The 24,030-nt window shown below is 51.2% G+C and overlaps 7 protein-coding genes across 7 annotated transcripts; 4 read left to right on the top strand and 3 right to left on the bottom strand.

Annotated features, from left to right (window-relative positions):
• Positions 1-746: 746 nt before the first annotated feature.
• N7532_002149 (MFS transporter) lies at positions 747-2,598 on the top strand (the record flags this gene model as incomplete). The annotated part of the gene is made up of 5 exons (XM_056614643.1): positions 747-908; positions 986-1,415; positions 1,487-2,265; positions 2,341-2,439; positions 2,494-2,598. 5 exons carry the CDS (start codon positions 747-749, stop codon positions 2,596-2,598), a joined length of 1,575 nt encoding a protein of 524 aa, XP_056479684.1.
• A 2,593-nt stretch (positions 2,599-5,191) lies between these two features.
• Positions 5,192-6,508, top strand: N7532_002148 (SDR family oxidoreductase; the record flags this gene model as incomplete). The annotated part of the gene is made up of 5 exons (XM_056614642.1): positions 5,192-5,213; positions 5,278-5,329; positions 5,397-5,691; positions 5,766-5,901; positions 5,964-6,508. The coding sequence occupies 5 exons, from the start codon at positions 5,192-5,194 to the stop codon at positions 6,506-6,508; spliced, it is 1,050 nt and encodes a 349-aa protein (XP_056479683.1).
• Positions 6,509-8,562: 2,054 nt separating this feature from the next.
• On the top strand, positions 8,563-9,802 carry N7532_002147 (lactonase family protein; the record flags this gene model as incomplete). The annotated part of the gene is made up of 2 exons (XM_056614641.1): positions 8,563-8,921; positions 8,998-9,802. The coding sequence occupies 2 exons, from the start codon at positions 8,563-8,565 to the stop codon at positions 9,800-9,802; spliced, it is 1,164 nt and encodes a 387-aa protein (XP_056479682.1).
• A 3,102-nt stretch (positions 9,803-12,904) lies between these two features.
• N7532_002146 (uncharacterized protein) lies at positions 12,905-15,236 on the bottom strand (the record flags this gene model as incomplete). Its single annotated transcript, XM_056614640.1, has 8 exons — positions 12,905-13,297; positions 13,363-13,851; positions 13,908-14,059; positions 14,113-14,145; positions 14,206-14,282; positions 14,348-14,431; positions 14,516-15,030; positions 15,087-15,236. The coding sequence occupies 8 exons, from the start codon at positions 15,234-15,236 to the stop codon at positions 12,905-12,907; spliced, it is 1,893 nt and encodes a 630-aa protein (XP_056479681.1).
• Positions 15,237-17,348: 2,112 nt separating this feature from the next.
• N7532_002145 (alpha/beta fold hydrolase) lies at positions 17,349-18,353 on the bottom strand (the record flags this gene model as incomplete). The annotated part of the gene is made up of 3 exons (XM_056614639.1): positions 17,349-17,522; positions 17,582-17,932; positions 17,991-18,353. The coding sequence occupies 3 exons, from the start codon at positions 18,351-18,353 to the stop codon at positions 17,349-17,351; spliced, it is 888 nt and encodes a 295-aa protein (XP_056479680.1).
• Positions 18,354-18,726: 373 nt separating this feature from the next.
• N7532_002144 (Amino acid/polyamine transporter I) lies at positions 18,727-20,546 on the bottom strand (the record flags this gene model as incomplete). The annotated part of the gene is made up of 5 exons (XM_056614638.1): positions 18,727-19,531; positions 19,608-19,776; positions 19,830-20,108; positions 20,170-20,246; positions 20,320-20,546. 5 exons carry the CDS (start codon positions 20,544-20,546, stop codon positions 18,727-18,729), a joined length of 1,557 nt encoding a protein of 518 aa, XP_056479679.1.
• A 756-nt stretch (positions 20,547-21,302) lies between these two features.
• On the top strand, positions 21,303-23,868 carry N7532_002143 (putative copper amine oxidase; the record flags this gene model as incomplete). Its single annotated transcript, XM_056614637.1, has 5 exons — positions 21,303-21,339; positions 21,396-21,948; positions 22,029-22,605; positions 22,702-23,672; positions 23,733-23,868. 5 exons carry the CDS (start codon positions 21,303-21,305, stop codon positions 23,866-23,868), a joined length of 2,274 nt encoding a protein of 757 aa, XP_056479678.1.
• Positions 23,869-24,030: the final 162 nt, after the last annotated feature.

Genomic DNA, 24,030 nt, shown 5'->3' with positions numbered 1-24,030 from the left:
TGTGGTCCCTGATGTATCTGTGTTGCCGGTAGCACCGTCCGTCGTCCGTCGTCATGTTTGTTCGAATTCAGATCTGATGCTCTTTCCCTACCGAACTTCGCGTGACCACTTGCACCCCTCTATCTTGCACCTCGGACCTGCCTTGATCTCCCACTATCGTAGTTGGGCCTGTCTCGTTGCTTGGCAGGGCAGACGTGGTGATATCAGAGCCGTGGTTCGACTTGTCGGAAGTCAGCGAACAATCACCCTCAATCGATCACTCTGTGCGCAGGGTCGTATTTGCCGCACCGCATGAGCGCCTTTGAGTCATAGACACTGGTGTACATCGCAGGGAGAGTGAAGCCCAGGCAGTTCACTCCGTCCTGCGATATCTCCACCTTTGGCCCGCGGTGCTCCACTCACCCCCAGAGTCGGATTCGCACGCGCGAGATGGTCGATCGCTGCCTGCCATGGCTAGTGCGACCCGGCCAGACCAGACGCACGTCCTGCAGCGATTGGATGTCTGCGATCTGTCGCGATGCCACGGGCCTGCGCCAAAGCGAGCGCGCGCGGGGGAGAAAGAGAAAAGAGGGTGGGAAATAGGACATCGTGCAAATTCGCTTGCACGCGACAAAATGCCGCTCGTTCTTTTCTGCTGCACTCCCTTTTCTCTCTTCACTCTGGTCTGTTTGCCCCTCGACGTCCCCACGGGTACTGGCTAGCAGCGTTACGGCGAAAGCACCTGGTGTTCGCAACCCCCCTCGACAATGGATGTCGAGCAATCCACGGGGGCCATGAATGCAGACACGGTGGGCATAGCCAAGAATCCCAGCCCATCGCTCGAGGAGCGCTCCGTTAGACATGGTGATCTGTTGGGCGGAGAGAAGGTCGATGAGGCACTTGCGGCCAAAATGATCATTGTGAACGATGTAAGTAGCACGCGAGGGAAAAGAAGGGCCATGGTCAGGAGATTGCAACAGAACAGTAACTCCCCGCTGCGATGCAGACGATTGACGAAATCGGATTTACACACCACCATTGGAAGCTATTTTGTCTGAATGGATTCGGATACGCCGTCGACTCCCTCATCCTACTGATCCAGTCCATCATTTCCACCCAGGCCCGATTGGAGTTCCAGCCGAGCTATGCCACCGGCCTCACCATTGCCGTTTACGTGGGCATGCTGGTCGGCGCCATCTTCTGGGGATTCTCGGCTGATATCATCGGCCGGCGCTTCGCCTTCAACGTCTCTCTCTTCATCTCGGCCATTTTCACCGTCGTGGCGGGTGCCTCGCCCTCGTGGATCACCTTGGGTCTGTTTGTGTGTCTGAGCGCCTTCGGGGCAGGAGGAAATCTGGTGTTGGATACGACCGTCTTTCTCGAGTATCTCCCGAGCAAGAATCAATGGCTCTTGACCCTGATGGCGGCCTGGTGGGGTACGATTCCCCAGCATTTCTGGTGGCGCGAATGTGGCAGGAGGTTGTGCTAACCGTATGAAACCCCATAGGCCTGGGTCAGCTCATCGCGGGGCTGTTCGCATGGGCCTTTCTCCCCAACTACTCGTGCAGCGACGCCGCGACGTGCACCAGAGAGAACAACCAAGGCTGGCGATACGTGTGGTTCACCTCGGGGGCCTTCGTCTTTGTGCTCTCCATTCTGCGAATTACCATCATTCGCCTGCAGGAGACCCCCAAGTTTCTCATCGCCGAAGGCAAAGACGCACAGGCAGTGCGAGTGCTGCAGGAAATCGCGACCCGCTATAACCGTCCCTGCAGTATCACCCGGGAGCGTCTCGAGGCCTGTGGAACCACGGCGCAACGCAGCACCACCGCGACCGGTCTCACCCAACGGCTCGTCTCGCCGGGGGAGGTATTCTTCCATCTCCGTGGACTGTATGCGACGCGGAAAATGGCCATCTCTACCACTATGGTCTGGTTCTCGTGGCTGCTCATCGGCTTGGCCTATCCCCTATACAACGTCTTCCTGCCCATCTATCTCGCGTCACGGGGCGCGAGCTTCGGCCAGAGCAGCGCGTACATCACTTGGCGCAACTATGCCATCAATAACACTTGCAGCATATTTGGGCCCGTTTTGGCCGGATTCATGTGCCGATCCCCGTGGTTCTGGGGCCGCCGTGGCACCATGATCATCGGTGCGCTCGTCACCATGATCTTCTTTTTTTGCTACACACAAGTGCGCACGGCGAGTCAGAACCTGGGATTTACGTGCGCCATCTCCTTCTGCCTCAATATCTATTATGGCACTCTCTATGCCTATACCCCAGAGGTCAGTGTCGCTACATCGATCAGCCTGGTCCGACACTCTCCAACCCAAGACGGCGACTGACGAACTCCGCTTTAGGTATTTCCCTCGGGTCACAGAGGGACCGGCAATGGGGTCGCCATCGGCCTAAACCGCATCATGGGCATTATCAGTGCAGTCGTGGGCGAAGCTGCTAATGTGAGTTCCGCACTTCTTTCTTTTTACTCATTCATCGACTGACCGCGATTCCAGACGGCTACCTCCGTGCCGATCTTCATCTGCGCCGCATTGTACATTGTCATGGCCATCGTCGCCGGAACGCTTCCTTTCGAGCCATACGGACGACGAAGCAGCTAATTTTATGTCGTGTGTGGAGTGCGGGATTCGTCTGAGATCTCAGGTATGCGGCCGGCCGATTGACTGGGCTTCAGGGTATATCTCTAGTGCCGACCAATCCCCCTAACACGTAAAGACTTCACTCCCTGCTCCCTGGTTTGTAGACCTGTGATATTTGGAGAGAGTTCGATTCAGTTGTCTCTGGTCGTATTCTTCAAATTGTCTGCCACAGAGGCTTAGTAAGACGCTACCAAACTCGCGCTTGCTATTTACGGGGCATTTGAATCCAGAAGTCAATCCCCCCTATTGCAGGAGTTGAAATCTAATGACATACTATGATGAAAAGCGAATGCAGATTATGTGGTCAATTGCACAGAGAAATATCAATTATTAAATGTTCACGGCGAAAGCAACAAGGAGAAAAGAACTCCAGGACGAGCCGGCGAGTGTGAAATACCCGGATAGACCTTTCAGACAATGGCACACTCTGCTCGTTTTCGAGTGCTACTGTAAAGATAAGACAGACTGAGGGCGTTCGAGCTACTGCAGACTTCAGTGGAGTCTCCAGCACTGGTGTTTCCGCACCCCGAGGTCAAGGCCGCTCCATTGTCGATGGTATTTCCACAAAAGCACTGCGTGCCATGCTCCATGTCGGCATAAATATAGCCGTTTTGGCGACACACGCCTTGGCACCTTTCGACAGTGTTCCCAGCCACAGTGAAAGAATAGCCCAGGGTCCGTTTGAAGGTGCTGTCCGAGTAGCATCCCATGCTTTGCCAGATGGGTACCACCACGTACGGGCTCAATGCATTCGACCAGCTATAGATTACAGATGGATTGTCTGCACAGACAGTACCACAACCAGAGGTCACCAGGATGGAATTATTTCCGATAGCCGTGCCACAGAGATACTGGCTTCCATATTCCATCCCGGCATAGGTGGATCCCTGTGCCTAACAGGCGGCTTGACAGGTCTCTACCCTTTTTCCGGCCAAATTGAGCGAGGGGTTCAGCGCGCGAGAGTTGGTGTTGTCCGAATAGCAGCCGAGGCTGTGAAAAGCTCAGAGGCGTGGACACTCCGCAAGTACCATATCCAGGTTGACAACCAGAACCGCAATGGGGTCAGTATCACTCCCACAGTATCCAAGTTGGCCACGGCGATTGTCATAACCGCTTCCATTGCATGTAGCGGTACCATTGTATGCTCCAGAAGGGGCATTCATTGAAACGGTCTGACGTGCGACGAGCGACTCAGAGGAGAAGCAAGACCCTAAGATTAGTATTAGATCGTTATAAAACATAGCAATATAGAAACATAATTTGTTTCCCCAACAGCAAGGCTAGCAGGAGTAGTAGTGGCCACTTCTAGAGTGGAGAGCAACACGACGAGAGGCGGCATTCGGTGTAACATAATTGGAGGACAACTGGCTGAGTCAATTCCAAATAGGTTTCCTGAGTTTAGGTATTACTGCTTGGTAAGAAGTGATATTTCATGGATTTGACTTGGGTTTTATATACCACAGAAGAGCGAGGCATGATTGTCAAGTCGATGAAGATGTGGCAACAGGGTGCATGTGCATAAGGTTTCGGTTTATTTTATTTTATTTTATTTTATTTAATAAAGAGTGAGGAATGCGCGGTGGCAGCTAGTTGACCTGGCCTATCGACGGAAGCAAGAGAAACCAACCACCAAATAGAACTAGGAAGCCTGCGGTGGTGATGGCTGCGAAGGGTCGATGGCAGATACCGGTGGGGAATTTATCATCAGTCGGGAGGTTAACAATTCTTCATTTCGTCGGGCATGTGTGTAAGAAATTAGTGTGCAACGGATGAGACGAAAATCATGATCACGCTCAGGTTAAAGGTGCCATATTCATCAGGCACCAAGGCATGACTTTCTCTTTGGGTATTATAATGTTGAATGGCAATCCCCCACTACATTAGTTTAGTTTAATTTAATTTAATTTTTTTTTTTTTTTTTTCTTTTTTCCGTGTGCGATCCTTTTTTCGATAAGACCACCTTTGAACAATTTTTCTCATTATAGATTGACTACGTCGATCTGGTACTGTTTCTTGGGACCTGCTGCGCCGTGGCCTTGCCAGCCGTAAGGCAGTCCTATACGCACATATATACACAGGATAACCGCCGGGTGGGGCTTTCCTGTCTGGGCTGCCGCCGCTTTAATGAGGCCGACCAGGCTCATGGTCAGTGATCAGGTCAGTGCAGACATGTGATTGCCCAGTGACTAACCATGCATGCTCAGTGATCGTATGGTGGTTAAGTTAATCAGTGGTCATCGATAGTTAACTAGTTATACCAATAAAAGAAGTTGGTAATAATAGAGGGGATCCACTTCATTCCAGCCTAGGCATAGTCCAACACGGCTTTGAGAAGATTTAATTGGACACATCCAGAGCAATGCTCGTGTTGGGATTGCCGAAACGCCGACCAACCAGATTTGGGAAGGAAAATAAGATAAATAAACAGCTTGCTCCTCTTCCTCATTTCTCATCCATATCTCTCTATCACTCAAATCTGGTGAATTGATTTCGATCTTTCTGCAGGAACAACTTGCTTAGAACAACGGAACAAAGACAGGGAATAGAAGGTAGAATGGTTCGAGTCCTCCTCACTGGTTAGTGTTTTCTTTGAGGATCGAAATTTACGAGGGCCGAGCTTCAGCTGACAGGACTACACAGGCGGCAATGGATTTCTTGCAAGCCATATTCTTGATCTTCTCTTGGCACGAGGGTAAGTCAATTTATTCCCCCTCTCCCCTCCACAAAATTTTGCACCTGTTAATATTGCGTGTTCATAGACATTCAGTCGTGACAACGGTCCGCAGTCACGAGAAGGCGGAACAAATTCGCGAACGCTATCCATATACATCTACCACTCACTTAGAAGTTATCCTCGTCCCTGATTTTACGAGTCCTGGTGCTTTTGATGAATGCTTCAAGTCTGACGCGCTTTTCGATGTGGTCATGCATACTGCGTCTCCCTTCCGGTACTCGATAACTGATATTCAGCAAGAACTTTTGGACCCTGCAATCATTGGGACAATTGCGTTGCTAAGGGCAGCCCAGAAGAACGCACCATCGATCCAAAAAGTGGTAGGATTCCCTGCATCGTACTTAAATTAAATAGACTCGGCTTCAGTTCCAGTCGTTGATTTAACAAATTACAGATCGTAACATCTTCTTTCGCATCGATTATCAACAGCTACAAGGCTAACTGCTGGGTTGATCATATTTATTCCGAGGAAGATTGGAACCCAATTATCCCTTCGGACGCTCATTTAAATCCTCTCAACGGATATAGAGGTTAGCATTACCTTTTCTCATTCGACAGAAGTTACTATATTTGAACTAAAGCTCCGATATAGCAAGCAAAACCTTCGCCGAACGAGCATGTTGGGAGTTTCACAAGAGAGAGAACCCACCTTTTTCTCTGGTTACGCTATGCCCAACGTTGATGTTTGGCCCCGTGATACACCCACTGTGCAATCTCGACGAGCTCAATACATCGAACCAGCGAATCCGAAATTTTATGGCAGGCGAATATAAAGCCGAAATGCCAGACACAGGGACATCGTTCTTCCTCTGGATAGATGTTCGTGATGCCGCCATGGCGCATATAAAAGCGATGGAAACTTCAGGGGTGGTGAACGAGAGATTCTTATTGACTGCTGGTTACTTCTGCAACAAGGAGATCTGTGAAGTGATACGAGAATTCTTCCCCGAGTACAGACCGCAACTCCCAGAGCAGGGTGCGGGAGGTGGTGGGTATCCCAACAAAGGACTTTACGGGTTTGACAACTCCCGAGCAACCAATAAGCTTGGCTTGACGTATCGAACCCTGTCCGCGAGTATTACTGACACGGTCATGTCGTTGCAAAAATTGCAAACCTGGGACAAAGTTACTGCATAGTTTTGAATGACTCCATTTTACTAAGTCTCTGCTTCGGAAAACACTGGAATAAGTAGAAGTAAAGATCCAATTTGCTGTTTCATGACCTTGGAAACCCATACTGGACTCTATAAACCAGAAAAGGCGAAAGTTGCACGGTGACTAGTGCCCTAAAGATCTGCATAGCGGGAATGAGAAACAGGAGACTTTCACCCCGAAAAGACAATTACATTGGTTGCCTAGCCGAACGCTCCTAAGTTAATGGGGCCAACTGAACAGCCCAGATACTTCGACATGTTATGTATGTACTATAGAGGCGGTAAATGGGCATGGTACAGGATGTATGGTCTTCTGCCACATATTTTTTCTCGATTCTTGTGTCAAGACTTTCATATCGAGTGCGCCGCACACGCTACAGAGCTTGTCGATGAATTTGGATTAATATGTCTCTTGGCAGGATGCGTATCAATTTCTGGTTAAGCTAGAGCGAAAAACGTAAGTTTCCTAATCATAATTCTGAAGTTGAGACTAATGATTATAAAAATGAACAAAATTGCGAGACTCACCACTCAATTTGTGAATCTAACTCCACCTCGTCATCGCAACTCTTGGCGGCTCCAAGAGTATTTGAGAGAGACTTTCATCCATCATGGTGGTGACGAGCCAAGTTGGGTTTTACGCAGTTATAGTTAGACACGTTGAAAATGACATGTAATGTCGCGTACAGTGTCAGGCAGCCCAACAGACAGATAACTACGCTGACACCAGCACCTACGGTTGCCAGGAGGATAACAGGGAGCAACTGGTGCATTAAAATGCGATTTCGATAGTTTTGATATTAGTTATAAGCAAAATGTCGAGAAAGGCGAGAAGAGACTAACAGCGGCGAATGCGGGGAGAAGATTAACGCAACCCGTTTTCCTGTTGCCCTAACGAAACCGGAGTCGGCAGCACCTTGAGAATTCGACAACATGGAGTCATTACTAGTATCCTGAGACTTCTCATATGAAATCAATGATGGCATACCCTCCTTCTGCTTGAGAAGAACAACCATCTGAGGCTACCAAAATTTCATCTGCCGTGGTCGGTCTTGGTGGCGATTACCTTCCAGGGGACGCGTGTTAGGCTCTGTTTGAATCCACGTGATGAGCAACGGTTCGTTCAGATAGTTAATCGGATAGTTAAGGAGATCCAACACCATCGGGTAAGCAGAAACAGGTCCCTTCGGGTCGAGCAATCCTCCGCATACTTGCAAAATGGCAGAGGTGGAAGCAGCCCCCATTGAAAGAAGTTGCGTCGCACGCGTAAACAAGAGCTTGACATCAGCAGCATCCGTATAAGCCTTCCAGAGACCTTCAAGTATTGGCGCATGTAGCTGCATCGATATGGTTTGTGGGTGGGGGTCGGGGTTGGGCGGAAGGCCTGGTCATAACATAGAGCAAGCCATTGGGCAAAGAACATTTATTTAATCGACCCGGACAGTTAATGATGGAGAGTTGGCATCGTAAGTACCATGTAGGAGTCCATCGAGCTTTGATGAAAGTAAGGGCAGATGGATTTCATGAGAAATGGCAACAGGAATCGACGATGCCATGGCAGCGACCAAGCAAGACAGGGCCCACAAGCGCATCCACATGATATACTTTCAAGGACGAATAGTTTGACTCGTCCTCAGACAGAGGTATTCTTAGTCGGGTTTCGTGGGAACAGGGAAAGGGTAAGGAAAAGAAATGGAAAGGGAAAAGCGGGTCTCAGAAGAAACGTTCAGTAAGTCAAGCAGAGAAGAGGGGAAGTACATTATCCGTGCATTTCGGAAAACCTTCACGGTGGGGGGCCGCCGAAGATTTTCCGAGATGCACGGATAAACGACCCTGGATGGGGGAAAGCCAACAGAGTACGGTCGTCAAATTGAATCACTGAGTATTTAGTCGTGTCCTAGGGTAAGTAAGTTGGTGGTCTTGGGACGGCAAGTCTGTATTTTTTCCTGGATTTGATCGGATCCTTATAGGTAAGTATTTATTTAATTAACGCCCCTGTCCACTTTTTATCCCTCTCCCACCATTCTCAGTCAAACTATGTTTCGCTATTTTCCTTTCTATATCTCCCTGGCAGCTGCCATCAACCTTTATGCCACTCACTATGACGGCAACATCTACACGCTCTCTCTTGATAGCCAAAACTCGCTTTCAATTGCTTCATCCCTAAAAACATGTGGTGATGCCCCTAGTTGGCTTACGTTCGATTCGTCGACGCGGACACTCTATTGCTCCGACCACTCGGGCAATTCTATCATCAATGGCTCGTTGAGCTCCTATTCTGTGGATAAAGATGGGAGACTGACGGAGCTCGCAAAGACATCGGATGTAGGCGCCGCTGTCCACAGTACTCTTTATGAAGACAAGCACGGCGCGAATTATTTGGCTATTGCGCATTAGTGAGTAGTGATTCCGTTGTCTACTTGAGCCAGCTGTGTGGGCCGACCAGCAAACAAACTAACTCACGTTCATCAGCGGCGGCTCTGCCCTTTCGACCTTCACATTGCCTCTCAGCTCCGACGAGGAGCCATTGCAGGTCATCCGCTACCAAATGTCCCTGCCCGGTATCAAACCGCAGCAAGATGCGCCGCACCCACATCAGGCGATCCTCGATCCAACAGGTGCTTTCATCCTTGTTCCCGATTTAGGCACTGACCAGGTCCGTGTATACGCCATTGACCCGCACTCGGGACGTCTGAATGCTTGCCCTAGTCTCAATTACACCGCCGGCAGTGGGCCACGCCACGGGCTGTTCTGGAAATCCAAACCATCGCACTTGGCGCAAGCTCCGGTGACTATGCTGTACACCGTCAGCGAATTGGGCGGTCAGTTCAATGCGTTCTTTGTCTCCTATTTAACCTCCGGTTGTCTCGCGTTCCGGGAGACTCAATCATTCGTGCCATACCCAGGCGGACAGTTGCCGGCTGGCGCTACGCCGGCGGAGCTCCATATGGCCGGGACTTCTCTTCACGCTTCGATTCGCTTCGATCAAGGATTCACTCCGAATGATTCCCTGGCAACCTTGGCTCACTACCCTAATGGCACGGTAAATTTCGGCCAAATCACCTCTTCATATGGCACCGTCCCCCGCACTTTTGTCATCAATAAGAATGGTACTCTGGTGGCCATTGGGGACCAGGCCTCTTCTAATGTAGCCATCGTCACAAGGGACCCGCGGAGTGGAACGCTCGGGAACCTAATTGCCAATTTGCGGGTTGGAGATTCCGGCCAGGCTAGTAATTCCTCGACGGGTTTGAGCTCCATCATCTGGGAAGAGTAAGCTCCGATTTCTCCAGAGCTCAAAGGGTTTATTTAGCCACCAGGATCTCCAGACATCCCACTGTTCCTACCAATGTATTTCTCTCGCTTTGCCTTTTTGGTCTGATGAGCAACAATACTTTATATTTGGCTGCTGCAACCCTAAGCTTAATTCTCGGCCCTTACCACCTAGCCATTACCAACTCGACTTACCTACCCCTTCTGAAGACCTAGACTTTTATGGCAAAGTAAGCGCCTAGCTTTATGGGCAAGCTTAATCCAACCATTCTCACCAACCTATGATTCATATAGGTGATAGTCACCTTTTGGCGCATTGTTATCTGTTGTGATACAGGGCAGTTGCTGCTCAGAAACGAAGGCGCAAAATGGGAAATAATTCCTGCACTATCTATACGAAGTAGTTAAACGTTATACGATGCAGACTTAGTGACTTGAATGGTAAGTCCGTTGGCATCGAATCTTTATAATTTTCCATCTGAAATACGATTAGTAGCAAAGATCATATCTTGTCAGAAATATGGATATTGGCATTGTATTGGCTCGTCAGATACAACTGTGGCTGGCTGAGATCTACAACCCCTCAATGCCCCCCCTCTTTGATTTACAAGTATCTTTGCTATATCTGGACCCCTCAGGCTAGTAAACCCCGAGTCATTGGTATTGCCATGGTTAAAATTAACCACCACGCAGTTCAGCTGTTTAGTTCATCAGAAATTTTTCATATCATCTTTGTATTTGTCGGGATATATCCTCTTGTCAGAACAAACTAGCGGTGATCCACTGCTAGGGACTGATGGATAACATCCCTTGCTTGGTGTACGCATTCTTGCACTTTGCTGCGGCCCCGGTGTTGTGACCGCCGAAGGCCGGCGTGTGGGATCTAGGGGTGTTTTCCAACTAGACTGAGAATCAACATCTATCTACATGAATCAATTGACTTTTGCTTTGGAGCATAAACACTGTCCACTTAACTGTGTACACAGTACCTAGCTGGTGATACCAACAGTATTACCTTTTGTTATTCCGTTGCTATCGTTAGCTGGTAAATCCTTGCTAATTCATCGCTTATACAGTCCATTCCTGTTATATCTCTATTTAGAATAAGCAGCAATAGCGTAATGCCGTGGCAAGACCTAGGCTCTCAGGAACGAAAATGAATAATATTCTATCTGGACAGACGATCATTTTGGCTTAAACACCCGCAAATTGTGACGATTCACATGTGGTGATGTTTGATGCCTGTGTTGATGCCTGCTGCCGCAGGCATCCCTCATGTATTTAACTAGATCGTCTCTTGCACTCTCGCACTCTTCTTCTTTCCTTCCCCATGCTTAGTTGTCTCGTCAAATGCTCCTATATTGGTTGGTCTTCTTCTATCTCTACACCCTCTGCTTCAACTAACAACTATGCCACCGAAACGCTCGGAATCCTGGCAAAAAGCAGCTAACTAAGAGGGAAAGATACTACTAGCCCTCGAGGATATTAAAAAGGGTCAACTCAAATCTCTGCGCACAGCGGCGAAGGTATAAGATATACCGTTCTCTACGCTGCAAGACCACGCCGCAGGTGTATCCTCACGCGTGGATATACACCACTATCGGCTAAAATTGACTCAACTCGAAGAGGATTCGCTTACTGAGTGGATTATCTCTATAGATTCACGTGTAGTAGCGCCTAGGCCCTCTACTCTATGATAGATAGTGAAGAGGGGAACGCTCGATGGCAGGACGCGCTGAGACGTGCGAGTCGATTCAGCAGAAAAACCACCACAAAACACACGCGTAGCAATCAGGAAACAGCGAGAAGCCCAAATGTAGGGGTCAGGTCGGGGAGGTGTAAGAAGGTGTATTCTAGAACTAGCTATGCGGCCACTGTATACTGCCGGCTATGTCACATAGTCTGGATGGCACCCATGTAGTAGGGGGAGGGGGTCTCCCCACTACAATAGCTAATATTCTACTCGCTGCGCGTGGTGAGACCCCTCCGACTGCCGTGGGTAAAAATTGGCTATCAACCTTTCTTTAACGCCGCGATAAGCTCCGTATATGACTCAAGACGCTACAACTAGTAGCGTGCCATAAACGAGGATTCGAAATTGCTATGAGGCTAGTTTAATATAGTAAAATATGTGATTAACGAGAATGTTATTTAACCGGAGGATATCTACAACTTTGATGAGACTAGATTCGCGATGAGCCTTAGCTAGAAAAGCTATTTATTCTATTAACGAATTCACGCGTCTGAGTTAGATATCGGCTATTGATTCTTACTAACTATAGTAGCTATCTTACTCACAATTCGATCGAATCTACGCAGAAACCGATATTATACCACTTTGTATACTATCACATTCCTCGGTTACCGATCATCTACTTCGGTGGATCAGCTTGAACTGTGCCAAGGCTATATTGTGCCATGCCTTCAGCATCAATATTGAGTGGGCATCAACTGCGAGGGAGCCTGGACCATCAGGGCTTTTTAGCGGGTTGGACAAGATGGTTCGTCGGTTCAAATGGACTTGGACTATCTGTTTAGTCATTGCGGGTGGTATGTGCTCTTTCTCGAGCATTTCGAACTTCTAGTTGTTTCCGATCCCCTTACTAATACGAACAGTTTCTAGCGAGGATTTACTTTGCTATCGGTGTTCCATCGAGCTGGACTATCAGGTATGGCGAGTACTTTACCGCCACAATAGCCATAGCGCCTCTGGCGGTTCAGACTTTCTCAGCCAGTCTCCCTCTATTCCTGGGCTTAAATTAGCCCCCTTCTTGCACAATTCAAGTCTGTCTGACCTGTCTCACGATTGCTGTTCTTTCTTTTGTCCAATATCTTCCAGATTTTATCGAATGTATTGCTTTTGTCTGTTTCTGTATCTTCATTAGTCGTTTTGATTCGGACCCCAAGGAGCCAGGGGAGTGGGGAGAGGGGGGTGTGGGGAGGGTTAAGATCCCAGCCAAACTCATTGAACGTCGAATATTGCGGTTACTCCGTTCTATTACTTGCAAGGACCAGGAAATCTGTCAGTGGTAGTAACCCTCATAGAATTGACGCTAATTATTGATTATTGTCTATTTCCACTTGGTCCAGGCACAAAGTGCTCAACTCAATTCGCAACCAAGACAGCAACTGACCATGCCGGCAATTTGATAGTGAAGTTCCCTTGGGTGGCGGTAACGTCTGATTCCACGGGCGAGACAGGGTTCTCGGAATCAGTGTTCGCGGCATTTGGGTCATCGTTGGCAATCATCGTGAGCTTCCCGTTGCCTTTTTCCGGGATCGAAATGCTGACTTCCTGGCCCGTGCTTCCGTAATTCGCCAGTTTGACATAGTAGGCATCATTGCCGGTAGATGCGACCCAATACACAGGTCCAAATGGCGAATCACTCTTTACTTCTTTGATGGTTGCACCGCGGTTAGCTGAGAACATCTGTTGAACATAGTAGCTTGTCGTTTTCACAACATGGCTAGGTGCCTGGGAAAACGCAATAAGATTCGGCTGTGAGTTCGATCTTGTGAGTAACCAAAGTCCAGGTGAATACGGAGTTGCAAGTCTATTCGTACCTTCCATTGTGTCGAGTTTGTCAGCTGGAGCAGCGGAGCGTAGGCTGCCATCTTGACAACATCACTGTTCCGTTCGAGACCAATCATGAATACGGCCTCTCCAACGGATCCCTTCATGACGGGCCAGTCCACGCCATTTTGGGCATATTCGCCGATAAAGTAGGGAACATCTCGATCTTTATTATCGAACATATTGAACTGCCCTACGAGACCATCTGGGGTGTTGTAGTTATGCCAGTCCATCCAAGTGCCATTCGGCAGGTTCGGAGGAAGACAGGACGGTTCGGCAGTGCTGGCAATGATCGTTAGATCTGGGTAAGTCTTGTGGATTTCATTATAAAATGCCGTAAATCGCTCCCCGTAAGTATCGCAGCCTCCTCCGAGATTGTCTTCGTTGCCAATCTCCACCATTTTCAGCGGCCAAGGATCCTTCTGACCATGAGCAACCCGCATTGCACCATACTGGGTGCTGGAATCTCCGAGAATGTACTGCAAATGATCAGTCTGGAGCGCACTGTCGAAGAGATAATTAAAGGAGAACTGACCTCAAGCTCATTCAAGACTTCATCGATGTAGGGGGAGAGAGCATCCCCGGTGATCGGGGTGTTCCCGCCTGACTCCAATGCGTACCCGTCCCAGACACCGAGAACGGCATCTAAACCCATGTCCTCGCACCAATAGAAATACTCTGCGAGGCCTTGTTGTCTGTTAGGCCAATTCAGCAGCAAAGAGCGATGGAACGCTACTTACCAAGACCATCTGTGTTATAGTAACCCCAGGTTCCTAATCAAGGTGGATCAGCAATTTTCTTCCTCCGTCATCATTTTCATCAGATCTCCATACCTTGTCGCCCAGGTCGGTCTTCGACCGGTCCGACCGTTTCATTCCACTTCCAGCGAGAACCCTCATCCTCTCCCTCACTTGTAAGCAGTGTCAGTTGAGCCGAAATATTCCCTCGGACAAGGGGATACTGGAAGATGCTCACAGATTGTTCCCACCTGGAAACCTCAGGAAAGAGCCATTCATGGCATCAAGTGCGTTCGCCAGTCTCGGTTGTAGGCCATTTTGACTACAATGTTCGTTAGCCACAGAAATGCACACTTGAGACAAAGTCATCTCAATATTGCATGTCATGATCTGAAGAGAAACGCACCGACTCTTGAATGTTTCGGGAAACAGCTGAACCAGACTAAAATAGAGTGACGACCCAGCCACTTCGCTTGCGTCCAGATCCAACTCGAAGTAAACGTTTCCATCTGGAGCTATGGTGGTGGGGAAAGTGGCATCGATGTAGGTGAAGTTGTTGCTGTTAGAGGAAATCTGGATTGATGTAGACGCATACTCTGTGCCGGTGCCGTTGCCCACTAGTCTCGCAGTGATATTGCTGTTCAAATCTCCTTTAATCCAGAAGTATATTTGGAAGCTACTGCCATCCACGGGAATCCCCCAGTGGCCATTATTGGTCACACCCACAGTGCCAGTCGCTCCTTCGGAGACATCAAGGCGCAGAGAATGGGGAATCGCTGATGTGAGAGGGTTGTTGGAGTCGACAGCAATCGTGGCATCCCCAATCGAGCCCCATGAGGTCAAATCAGGATTTTTTCCTTGCAAGCCATTGTTTTGAAGCAATTGACCATAAATCCCACCGTCGCCCGAGTGGTTGATGTCCTATAATTGGACAAGTTAGATGTGTCGCTTTCCTCCGGCATTATCTCGACACTTGCCTCGAACATAAACCCATAGAGGATGGGGCTCGACGCGTTGCCCCCATCTGACTGCACCTGCAGCGAAATTCCTTGGGCTGCTTGGAAAAATGCGAAGCAAAGCAAGAGGATCCCAACGCCTGGTCGGGATGCAAGCTGTAGAAGAGCCATATTCTGGAATTAGAACGAAGACAAGGGCTTGATCTGGCAACCAGCGCTCTTTCCTGGTCTCTGGCTTCTCTTTTATACTTCTCTTCTGCTTTAAATTAACCGAGAAGTTCCCTCGCATTGCAGATCGTACCCATTCTGTCTGGCCATCGTGCCTGCCGATTCGAGTCAATCCGACTGTTCCTGCATCGCGCACACCTCCGCCGGGGAGGGGTTCAACCGAAGCTGTTCGGCCAAAAGTGGAGATTGTCTTGGTGCTCAGCCCATCTGTCTCCGCGATCCCCCAGGTTTCAACCATGAGAGCCCTTGGCAAGCCGATCTCTTCCCCCGCGGAGTATCGCGAGGAAGTGAATTGAGCGCTACAGCGTCGTCGGTGGAGCCGCGAGCTGCGCGTAATATACCGAGCGTCCGAGTCCATTCATTGCCATACCTTGTTCTCTCCTCGGTAATAATAGTCTCTCATCCCAGACATGTCTGATCGGGCTCTAGCGGTCAAATCTCGGCTTTTCCGTGCGTCCCGCGGATCAGATCCGAAGGCAGGCGTGATGTTTCTCCTGCCTCTCCACGGGTCTGCGTTGTCGATGGTTTCTGGCTGCCCGGAGCGCGTGTCCGATCCGTGGGGCGTATCCCCTCTCGCATACTGCTGGAGGACGCATGCAATGCCCAGTGGCATGACGACGAGGGTGTCGCGCGACCCCGATTCCTCACCAACTCGTCAAGCGTGTTTTACCATTCTCCTGCAGATGGCACCAGTCCTCATTCATGCATCCGCCGTGTCGATCGCCCGGAGTCGCATATTTGGGGCTGGCGAGTCTGGCAAAAACCCGGTGGAACTGTCTCGCTCCACTTGCTGATGGCCTTCAGCAATCGGCACCGCCCGCAATATCTCGAGCTTTCTCTGCAATTTATCGCTCCGCTGCCCTTCATGTATGCAATATGTCGATGCGATGTCATTCCTGGGACTGCACACTGATGCAGGTGGTGGGTGGCAGTAGCCGGGGCCCGGAAGGATGCAGGAACGAGTTAACTAGTGTAGTGGGGAGACCCCCTCCCCCTACTACATGGGTGCCATCCATGTTATATGACATAGCCGGCAGTATACGGTGGCTGGATAGCTAGTTCTAGAATACACCTTCTTACACCTCCCCAACTGGCCCGTAGATTTGGGTTTCTCGCAATTTCCTGACAGCTACGCGTGTGTTTTGTGGGGGTTTTCTGCTGAATCGACCCGCACGTCTCAGCGCGTGCTGCTATCGAGCGTTCCCCTCTTCACTATATATTTCCCCTCACACACTCAAAGTCCGCTTGCGGCAACCGAGCAGCTTCACTTGAACACTACGTGGACTACACCTTGGCACCATATAAATGTAATACGCGAAATATATGAAGATGTTAAATCGGGAGTTAAATACCACTATGCCCATTCATATATTGTAGAGACAATTTAGAAGCAGGAAGTAGTCCCAAGCATTGACTGTATTATGGCGTAGTGGCACCTGGGCAGGGCCCGGGGCGGTTCTGACAATCAGGTATGAAACTAGAGCGAGAGCGCGGGCGCATTGTGTTCTTTCTCGGGAGTAACACTAAACGGTCATCATTCAGAGAGCAACCAGGGGTCTTTTTTCGACGAGATCACATTCGGTGTGAGACTTCAAGTTTAAATGGGAAGGCGTGGTAAGGCACCCAGGCAGCAACAGCGCGGCTGACGGCCACGTGAACACTTGTGAAGGTGACTCCCTCAACTTCTTGTATGGAAATTCAAATTGTCCTCTACTCCATTCGACGAATATGTGGTCCTCTACAATCGGAAGTTACAAGGCGTCGGCAATTTCATGCTACTCGCAGCACCGCTGGACGCCGGAGATCCATGGATGGCTTGGTTCAACCAGACCTTCAAATTCGAAGAGCAAGGCGAGGATGCTGCGTGCTAAAGACAACCGCATCCATCGGTCCAAGCTTGACAATTGATTACGTTGCTGAATTCATGATCGGTTCAACTTGATTCTTGCTATTGACGTAATTGCTGGAGACACTAACCCTCTAGCCAGCGCGTTCATGCTCTACCTTTGGCGCTATTGCGACATGTCCTCCCCCCCCGGTATGCCGAACTGATGATCACTTGTACTGGCTAACAAAGTCCAGGACTGCCTGGTTCACCTCAGCCACATGAGAGCAGTTCAGGAAATGTGCGCCACCTTCGATCGGGACCAACTGTGCATCGGGCGAGTTCACGAACATCTTGATCTCTTCCTCCGCATTCGCGACCGAGTAAACCGCATCCTTGGTGCCCTGGAATACGACGAAGTTAACTTAGCCACGAAGGCATAGCACCTCACGAAATCACTTACATGGAGCCATCGCACGGGACAGCGCACATCGGAGAGGCGTAGGTGCAATCCTCCCCGCTCGGCCAGGTTGATGGCGGCCATGCGAATGCGACGTTGACCGTCTTCTCCGCGGTACGTCGACTTGATGGTCGACCGCCAGAAGTCGCGGACGTCGGCGGAGCACTCGTTGAAGCCAATGTTGATGAGGGCATCACAGTAGCTGTCGTCGGGCTCGAACGCTGGATCACCTTGGCTCGCTGCCCATTGTGTCACGAAGCTGGAGACAATGGCCGGGCCGTCCCAGCACTGCAGCTTGCGACTGCGGTCCGATTCGCTGTCCATCGAGGTCCCAAGAGGGATCACTCCGGCAACCTACCCACGCCGTTGGTTAGCGATGGCCGAATCTCCGGGGCATTCTAAGAGTCAGTACCTTCTCCGGTCGCAGCAGCGCCATCTGAATGGTCACCCATCCTCCCTGGCTCGTGCCCAGGATAAATGCGCGGTCAATCTTCAATGCATCCAGCACCTGAAGGTTCATCTCCGCGGTATCCCAGTATGTCCACTGCTCCCGATTTGTGCGAGTCTGCCCATGGCCTAAAAGTTCGATCGCAACCAGGTTCATCTGGTCCGACAGTTGCGGATCGCTGAACTGAGCCCGATAAAGCTCCGAGGACGTGGTGAACGCATTGACTAACACCAGCGTGGGCTTGGTGGGATCGTAGGCCCGCGGCATTTGGTAGGCCGCGTCGATACCCCCCAGATGGGGCACTTGGATCATTTTGGTATTTGGCATGGCTGTCGATGCCCGCGGGATGAGTGTCGGTGTGTGTGCGCGGGTCAACAATATTGCATATTTTCCAGCACGCGCACCGGCTGGGGATCATATCATATATAGGGCATTTCGGTTCGTGTCGATGCCCCTCTTCATGACCCGCTTTGGACCCCTCCGCGCAGCTCCCAACGTGGCAGTTGCTCCAACAGGGCACACAAAGTTTGGGGGGAATCGGGAGGGAAGTGGATCCAATTCGCACCAGCGGAAGCTCAAACTCTTTGGCTTTCTTCTGCTCTGTCCCTGGCAGCCTACAGCATCATTCTACATGGAACGGGACGCAGCAGAGACGATCGGGGATATCGGGTCGATTTCATGAATAGCGGCGCCAGGACCATCACAGTCCTTCGGTCAGCGCCACTACGGGGCCGGTGAAATGTTTCTTCCCCCCAAACAAATAGTAATACACAGCTCCGATCACCATCCACCCCATCGTGACGACGACGCAATAGTTCATGTTGACAGGCGTCACCGGCTCAACCGTCGGGAAGGTGCTAAACACCATCGCCAGAATCAACCACAGCATTGCGCCAACGTTCACCACAGGTCCCCAACGCGGTCCCAAGTCGAAACTGCCCGATCCCAGCCCGCGGACCACCAGCGCGGAGGCCTGTCGGCCATAGAGAAACATGAACAGAATGGGCGAAAAGTAGGAGGCATACATGCCTAAGATGGCCATGGAGAGCACGGCATTGAAGGCAGTGGAGCTCCCGAGGTAGATTAACCCCAGCAGCATCTGGAGAAAAGAGACGGCGAGCACCATGCGTACCGGAACCTTCAGGGTCGGGCTGACCGCCGAAAAGAATTTCGAGGCCGGCAGGCCGTTGTCGCGGGCAAAGGCCCACGCGGTACGGCTGGTGGAAGTCACACAGGCAGCATTGGCGGCCAGCGCGATCACACTGATGCACAGCGCCAGGATAGACGCCCCTGCCGCAGAGTTGGTGACATTAAGAAACAGCTGCATGAAAGGAAAACCAATCTTGGAGGCCAACAGTCCATCGAGGTCACCCAAGGCAAATAAGAGCACGATTGTATAGACCAAGCCGATCATGCCGTTGATGGCCACGCTCCCCACCATGGCTAAGGGTACATTCCGGGAAGGCTTGGGGAGCTCTTCGCTCAGGTGGCACGCGGCATCATATCTGGATAAAAGTGGCGGTTAGCGAGATCAGTTCTCTCGTATGCCACCAAGAGGAAGCGAAGCATTGTGTCACTCACCCGAGAAAGGGGTACACTGTGCTCAAGAGCCCAACGAGCCAGGAAACACCGTCGTTTGTCCAGCCACTGGTGTTGGAAAACTGTGTGAAGACATACTCCGCGGAATGTTTGGAGGACATGGAGCCCAGCACTGCCACGATCGCAATGAAGGCAACGACATGCAGTATGCCTAATGCCATATTAGTCGGTTACTGGGTATTGCAGGCGTCTCGGGCGACTCACCTGCGGCAGTGTTGGTATGTGGCAGGATCTTCGATCCCCATACATTCAGCGCTGCAGAATACGCCAAAATGGCCCAATAGAAGAGCATCCCTTGCCATCGCAGCGGTGTGTATGTGTCGAGGTGGTTAAGCGTGATGAGAGCCTGCAACTGCAGTCCTGCTGCAAAGGCGGCCGAGGCAGAGAAGACAAGCTGACCACCGATGGAGATCCATCCAGTGAACCATGACGCCGTGGCTTGATAGGAGGGAGGGGTGAGGCAGTGCACCCAGTGATATTGACCTAACCAATCGTCAATTGAGACACCGGGGAATTGAGATCACAAAGCCCGTGCATGACATACCCCCCGCAGTGGGATAAATGGAGGCGATCTCTCCCAGTGAGAGTACAATCAGAATGGTCCCGATCAGGGCGATGATACTGAGAAGTCGCGCACTGGTCAGCATTTTTCTGTTCGGTGTGAATGAATATGCGTCATGAAGAAGATTCTCACTAATTGTAGAACAGACACGGGGCGCCGCCGTTGGTCAAGGCCGTGGCCACCACAGATGACAGGGCCTCCCAGGTGGCCATCATAGAGATCTGGAGGCATACAATGGACCACAACGAGAATTCACGGCGAAGTTCTTGCACATGGCCCAGGGCTGCCAGCTGCTCCTCATCGGTGATGGGCTTCTCCGGATTGGCCATCTTGGTATCTGGGTCGGAAAGGGGATCCATGGGATCGAAGGGGGTAGGATATACAAAATCCACAACAGCAATTGGGATAGAAATAGATTGATGGATGGCTATGCACCACGGCAACAAAGAGAAAGTTGCTCGGGTCTTGCCCAGGCACGATCCAGGTCGACCCTGAGGTCGCCTGGGGGTGGCTTTTCCTATAAAGAGAAGGGAGCGCCGGCCAGAGCGGAAAGACCGCACGGTCTATCTAGGGGCGACGACGGGCCTCAATCCGCACCTGTCGTGCATAACCGGAGATCAACCCTCGAAACCGGAGGTGGACTATCTTCCCACTAATCGGAACCGGGCTATGACATTTGCGGTTAGTGATGGCCTCGGGCTGGGAGACTGTTTACCATCCAAGACAGGCGGGCATGGCAGGCATAAGCATTGCAGATATGCTATCGCCTCCACAAATGCGGGGAAGTTCCGTCCTTGGGATTGCCGCCCCGCCAAGCACGAAGGCAGCAGCCAATGGACACGAGTTGGTGGCGATCCAGGCGATCAGCTTGCATGTTGGGATGGTCAGCGGAGCGAGAATTCGGAAAGAGGCTGCCATGGGGTTCCGAGAGATTGGGATATCGCCGAATCGATAGTCGATAAGGTCGGCGATGGGATAGGGGTACCTTCAAATTGTTAAGGGTATGGTAAGGTCGTCGATAGGGCTCATAGATAGCGATTAGCCCCAGCTGAAACCCTGACAAGAATTGAACAGCACCTTTGAGGCGTCGCGAGAAAATATATAGGACCGCCGGAATGGCATGGCTTGGCAATGACCCTGACGACATCCACAGTAGTTCGCCGTAACCGAGCTGCTTGAAAAGAGGAGATAAAGCTCTGAGCAAGCAGACCCTGGCCATTCCGAAGCAAATCCGGGGAGCCGCCATACTCGATGCGGCCAAAGTCGCGCCGTTGGGGCTGCAAGTGGTGCGGCGGAAGGTCGGAATCTCGGAACGCGCGCGGTTGCTCGGAGGCCGCAACGTACAGCGCCGAGCGGCGTGACGTTAAAAAGGTCGGACGCACCGAGCATCGCATGGTATCTGCTGTCGCTCACTGTTTCCTTCTTCTCCAAAATGTCCCACCCGCTCGCCATCCTCTCCGAGGCCGAGACCAACCTGGCCCGCGATGTCGTTCGCGCCGCCCATCCTAACACAGTTATCGACTTTCGGGAGATCTACCTCCAGGAGCCCCCCAAGACCCAGCTGCTGGAGTTCCTCGCCCTCGAACATGCCGGGCGCCTGAGCCCGACAACGCCACGCCCACTTCGTCTGGCCCTGTGCCAGTACGACGTAATTGGGGCCGACCGGATTCCTCAGTATCACGAATCTGTGGTTGATCTCGTGGCTCGCGCTCGCGTGAAGCATAGCATTGTCGGCAAGCAACATCATGCCGCACTCACCTTGTATGTATACTCCCTCAAAGAGTCAATTGACTAGCGATCATCCGCTCGTGTCCTCCAGAGCGCCATCTGACCGATGCCAGGAGCGAATTCGATGTTCTCGTAGAGCGATGTATGAATTCGCCCTTGTTTCAGAAGGCACTCGCGGACTTCTCTCTGCCAGAAGGCTTTGAGGTGGTCATTGAGCCATGGCCGTACGGTGGGTTGGATCACACTGATGAAAATCGCCGCTTCTTCCAGGGTCTATGTTTCGCCCAGGACAAGCGATCCGGCAATCCAGACTCCAACTTTTACTCGTTCCCTCTCCCCATCATCCCAGTGATGGATGCCCACACCCAGCAGATCATTCGGGTCGACCGTCCAGCCACTGGTGGCAAAGGAGATGGTCTCCAGGAACAAACTTTCAAGCAGGATATTATCGGTCACTGCAAGCCCTCAGAATACGTGCCGGAATTGTTGCCAGAAGGGACAAGGAAGGACCTCAAGCCTTTGAACGTCGTGCAACCTGAAGGACCTTCCTTCCGCGTCATAAACGAGTCCCTGGTGGAGTGGCAGAAGTGGCGTTTCCGCGTAGGTTTCAACCCGCGTGAGGGTGCCACCATTCACGATGTTTGGTATGACGGTCGCAGCGTGATGCACCGACTGGCGATCAGCGAGATGGTAAACTCTCCCTACTTTCGTATCATTGAAGAGGCCACTTCGTTCAATTTTTGTGTGTCAACTTGATATGGCTTAACTGATATCGAGTTTTGCTAGACTGTCCCATATGCGGATCCTCGACCCCCATTTCATCGCAAGCAGGCCTTCGACTTTGGCGATGGCGGTGGTGGCAACATGGCCAACAACCTCTCTCTGGGTTGTGATTGCCTGGGTGTGATTAAGTATTTCGATGCGGTGATCACGCAAGCCGATGGTACCGCGCAGAAGCTTCCCAACGCCATCTGCCTCCACGAGCAAGACAACGGCATTGCTTGGAAACACTCCAACTGGCGCACGGGTCGGGCTGTGGTGACTCGGAACCGGGAGCTCGTAGTCCAGTTTATCATTACCCTGGCCAACTACGAGTACATCTTCGCATACAAGTTCAACCAGTCAGGAGATATCACCGTCGAGGCTCGCGCGACTGGCATTCTGAATGTCGTCAACATTGACGCGGGCAAGGTCAGCGACTATGGCAACGTCGTCAGCGGGGGCGTTCTGGCACAGAACCACCAGCACATCTTCTGTGTCCGCATTGATCCAGCAATTGATGGACAGAGGAACTCGGTCTTGGTGGAAGAGTCGCATCCAGCCCCCATGAACGCGGTCACCAACCCAAATGGCAACTTCTACCGGGTCCAGAAGCAGACTGTCGAGCAGGCCTCCTGGTTTGATGCGGCCCCCGAACTGAATCGGACGGTCAAGATGATCAACCCGCACAAGATCAACCCCATTAGTGGGAACCCCATTGGATACAAGTTCATCCCCATGGCCACCCAACGGCTCCTCGCCGATCCGGAATCCGTGCAAGCCCGCAGAGCACAATTTGCCCAGCACCATGTCTGGGTCACAAAGTATCGTGATAATGAGCTGTATGCTGGCGGTCGGTACACCCTCCAGAGTCAATTCGAAGTGGATGGTGTCGCCGACGCCGTGCGACGTGGCGAGTCGGTCGCCGACACCGATGTCGTGGTTTGGAACACATTTGGCATCACCCACAACCCTAGGGTCGAAGATTGGCCTGTCATGTAAGTACTAACCCTGCTGGTTCGATTTCAAAAATCCACATCGCTAATTGATCGCATTAGGCCTGTGGAAACCTTCCAGCTCATGATCCGCCCGGCAGACTTCTTCGTCGAGAACCCTTCAATCGATGTCCCCTCCAACAAGAATGTATCGTCGCGGCTCGCCGACTCAGAATGCTGTCGAAAGTCTCACATCTAGCCTCTCCCGACCAGGCGCTGGGTGTACTTGTATGATACGTGGGAAAAACGAGGTTTGCGCTTTGTTAGAAAGCCTCTGGGGAGGACTTTGGGAGAATGGCATTGCGTCACTTCCAGAAGCAGACAATTACCAGACAGGAATTTTTCATCTCCTACCCTTCCG

The sequence above is a fragment of the Penicillium argentinense genome (assembly GCF_028826775.1).
Source record: "Penicillium argentinense strain IBT 30761 chromosome Unknown utg000002l_segment0_segment0, whole genome shotgun sequence".
In the NCBI taxonomy this organism is placed as follows: Eukaryota; Fungi; Ascomycota; class Eurotiomycetes; order Eurotiales; family Aspergillaceae; genus Penicillium; species Penicillium argentinense.
Note: the sequence above shows the minus strand (reverse complement) of the source record. Positions and strands in the feature narration are given on the sequence as shown.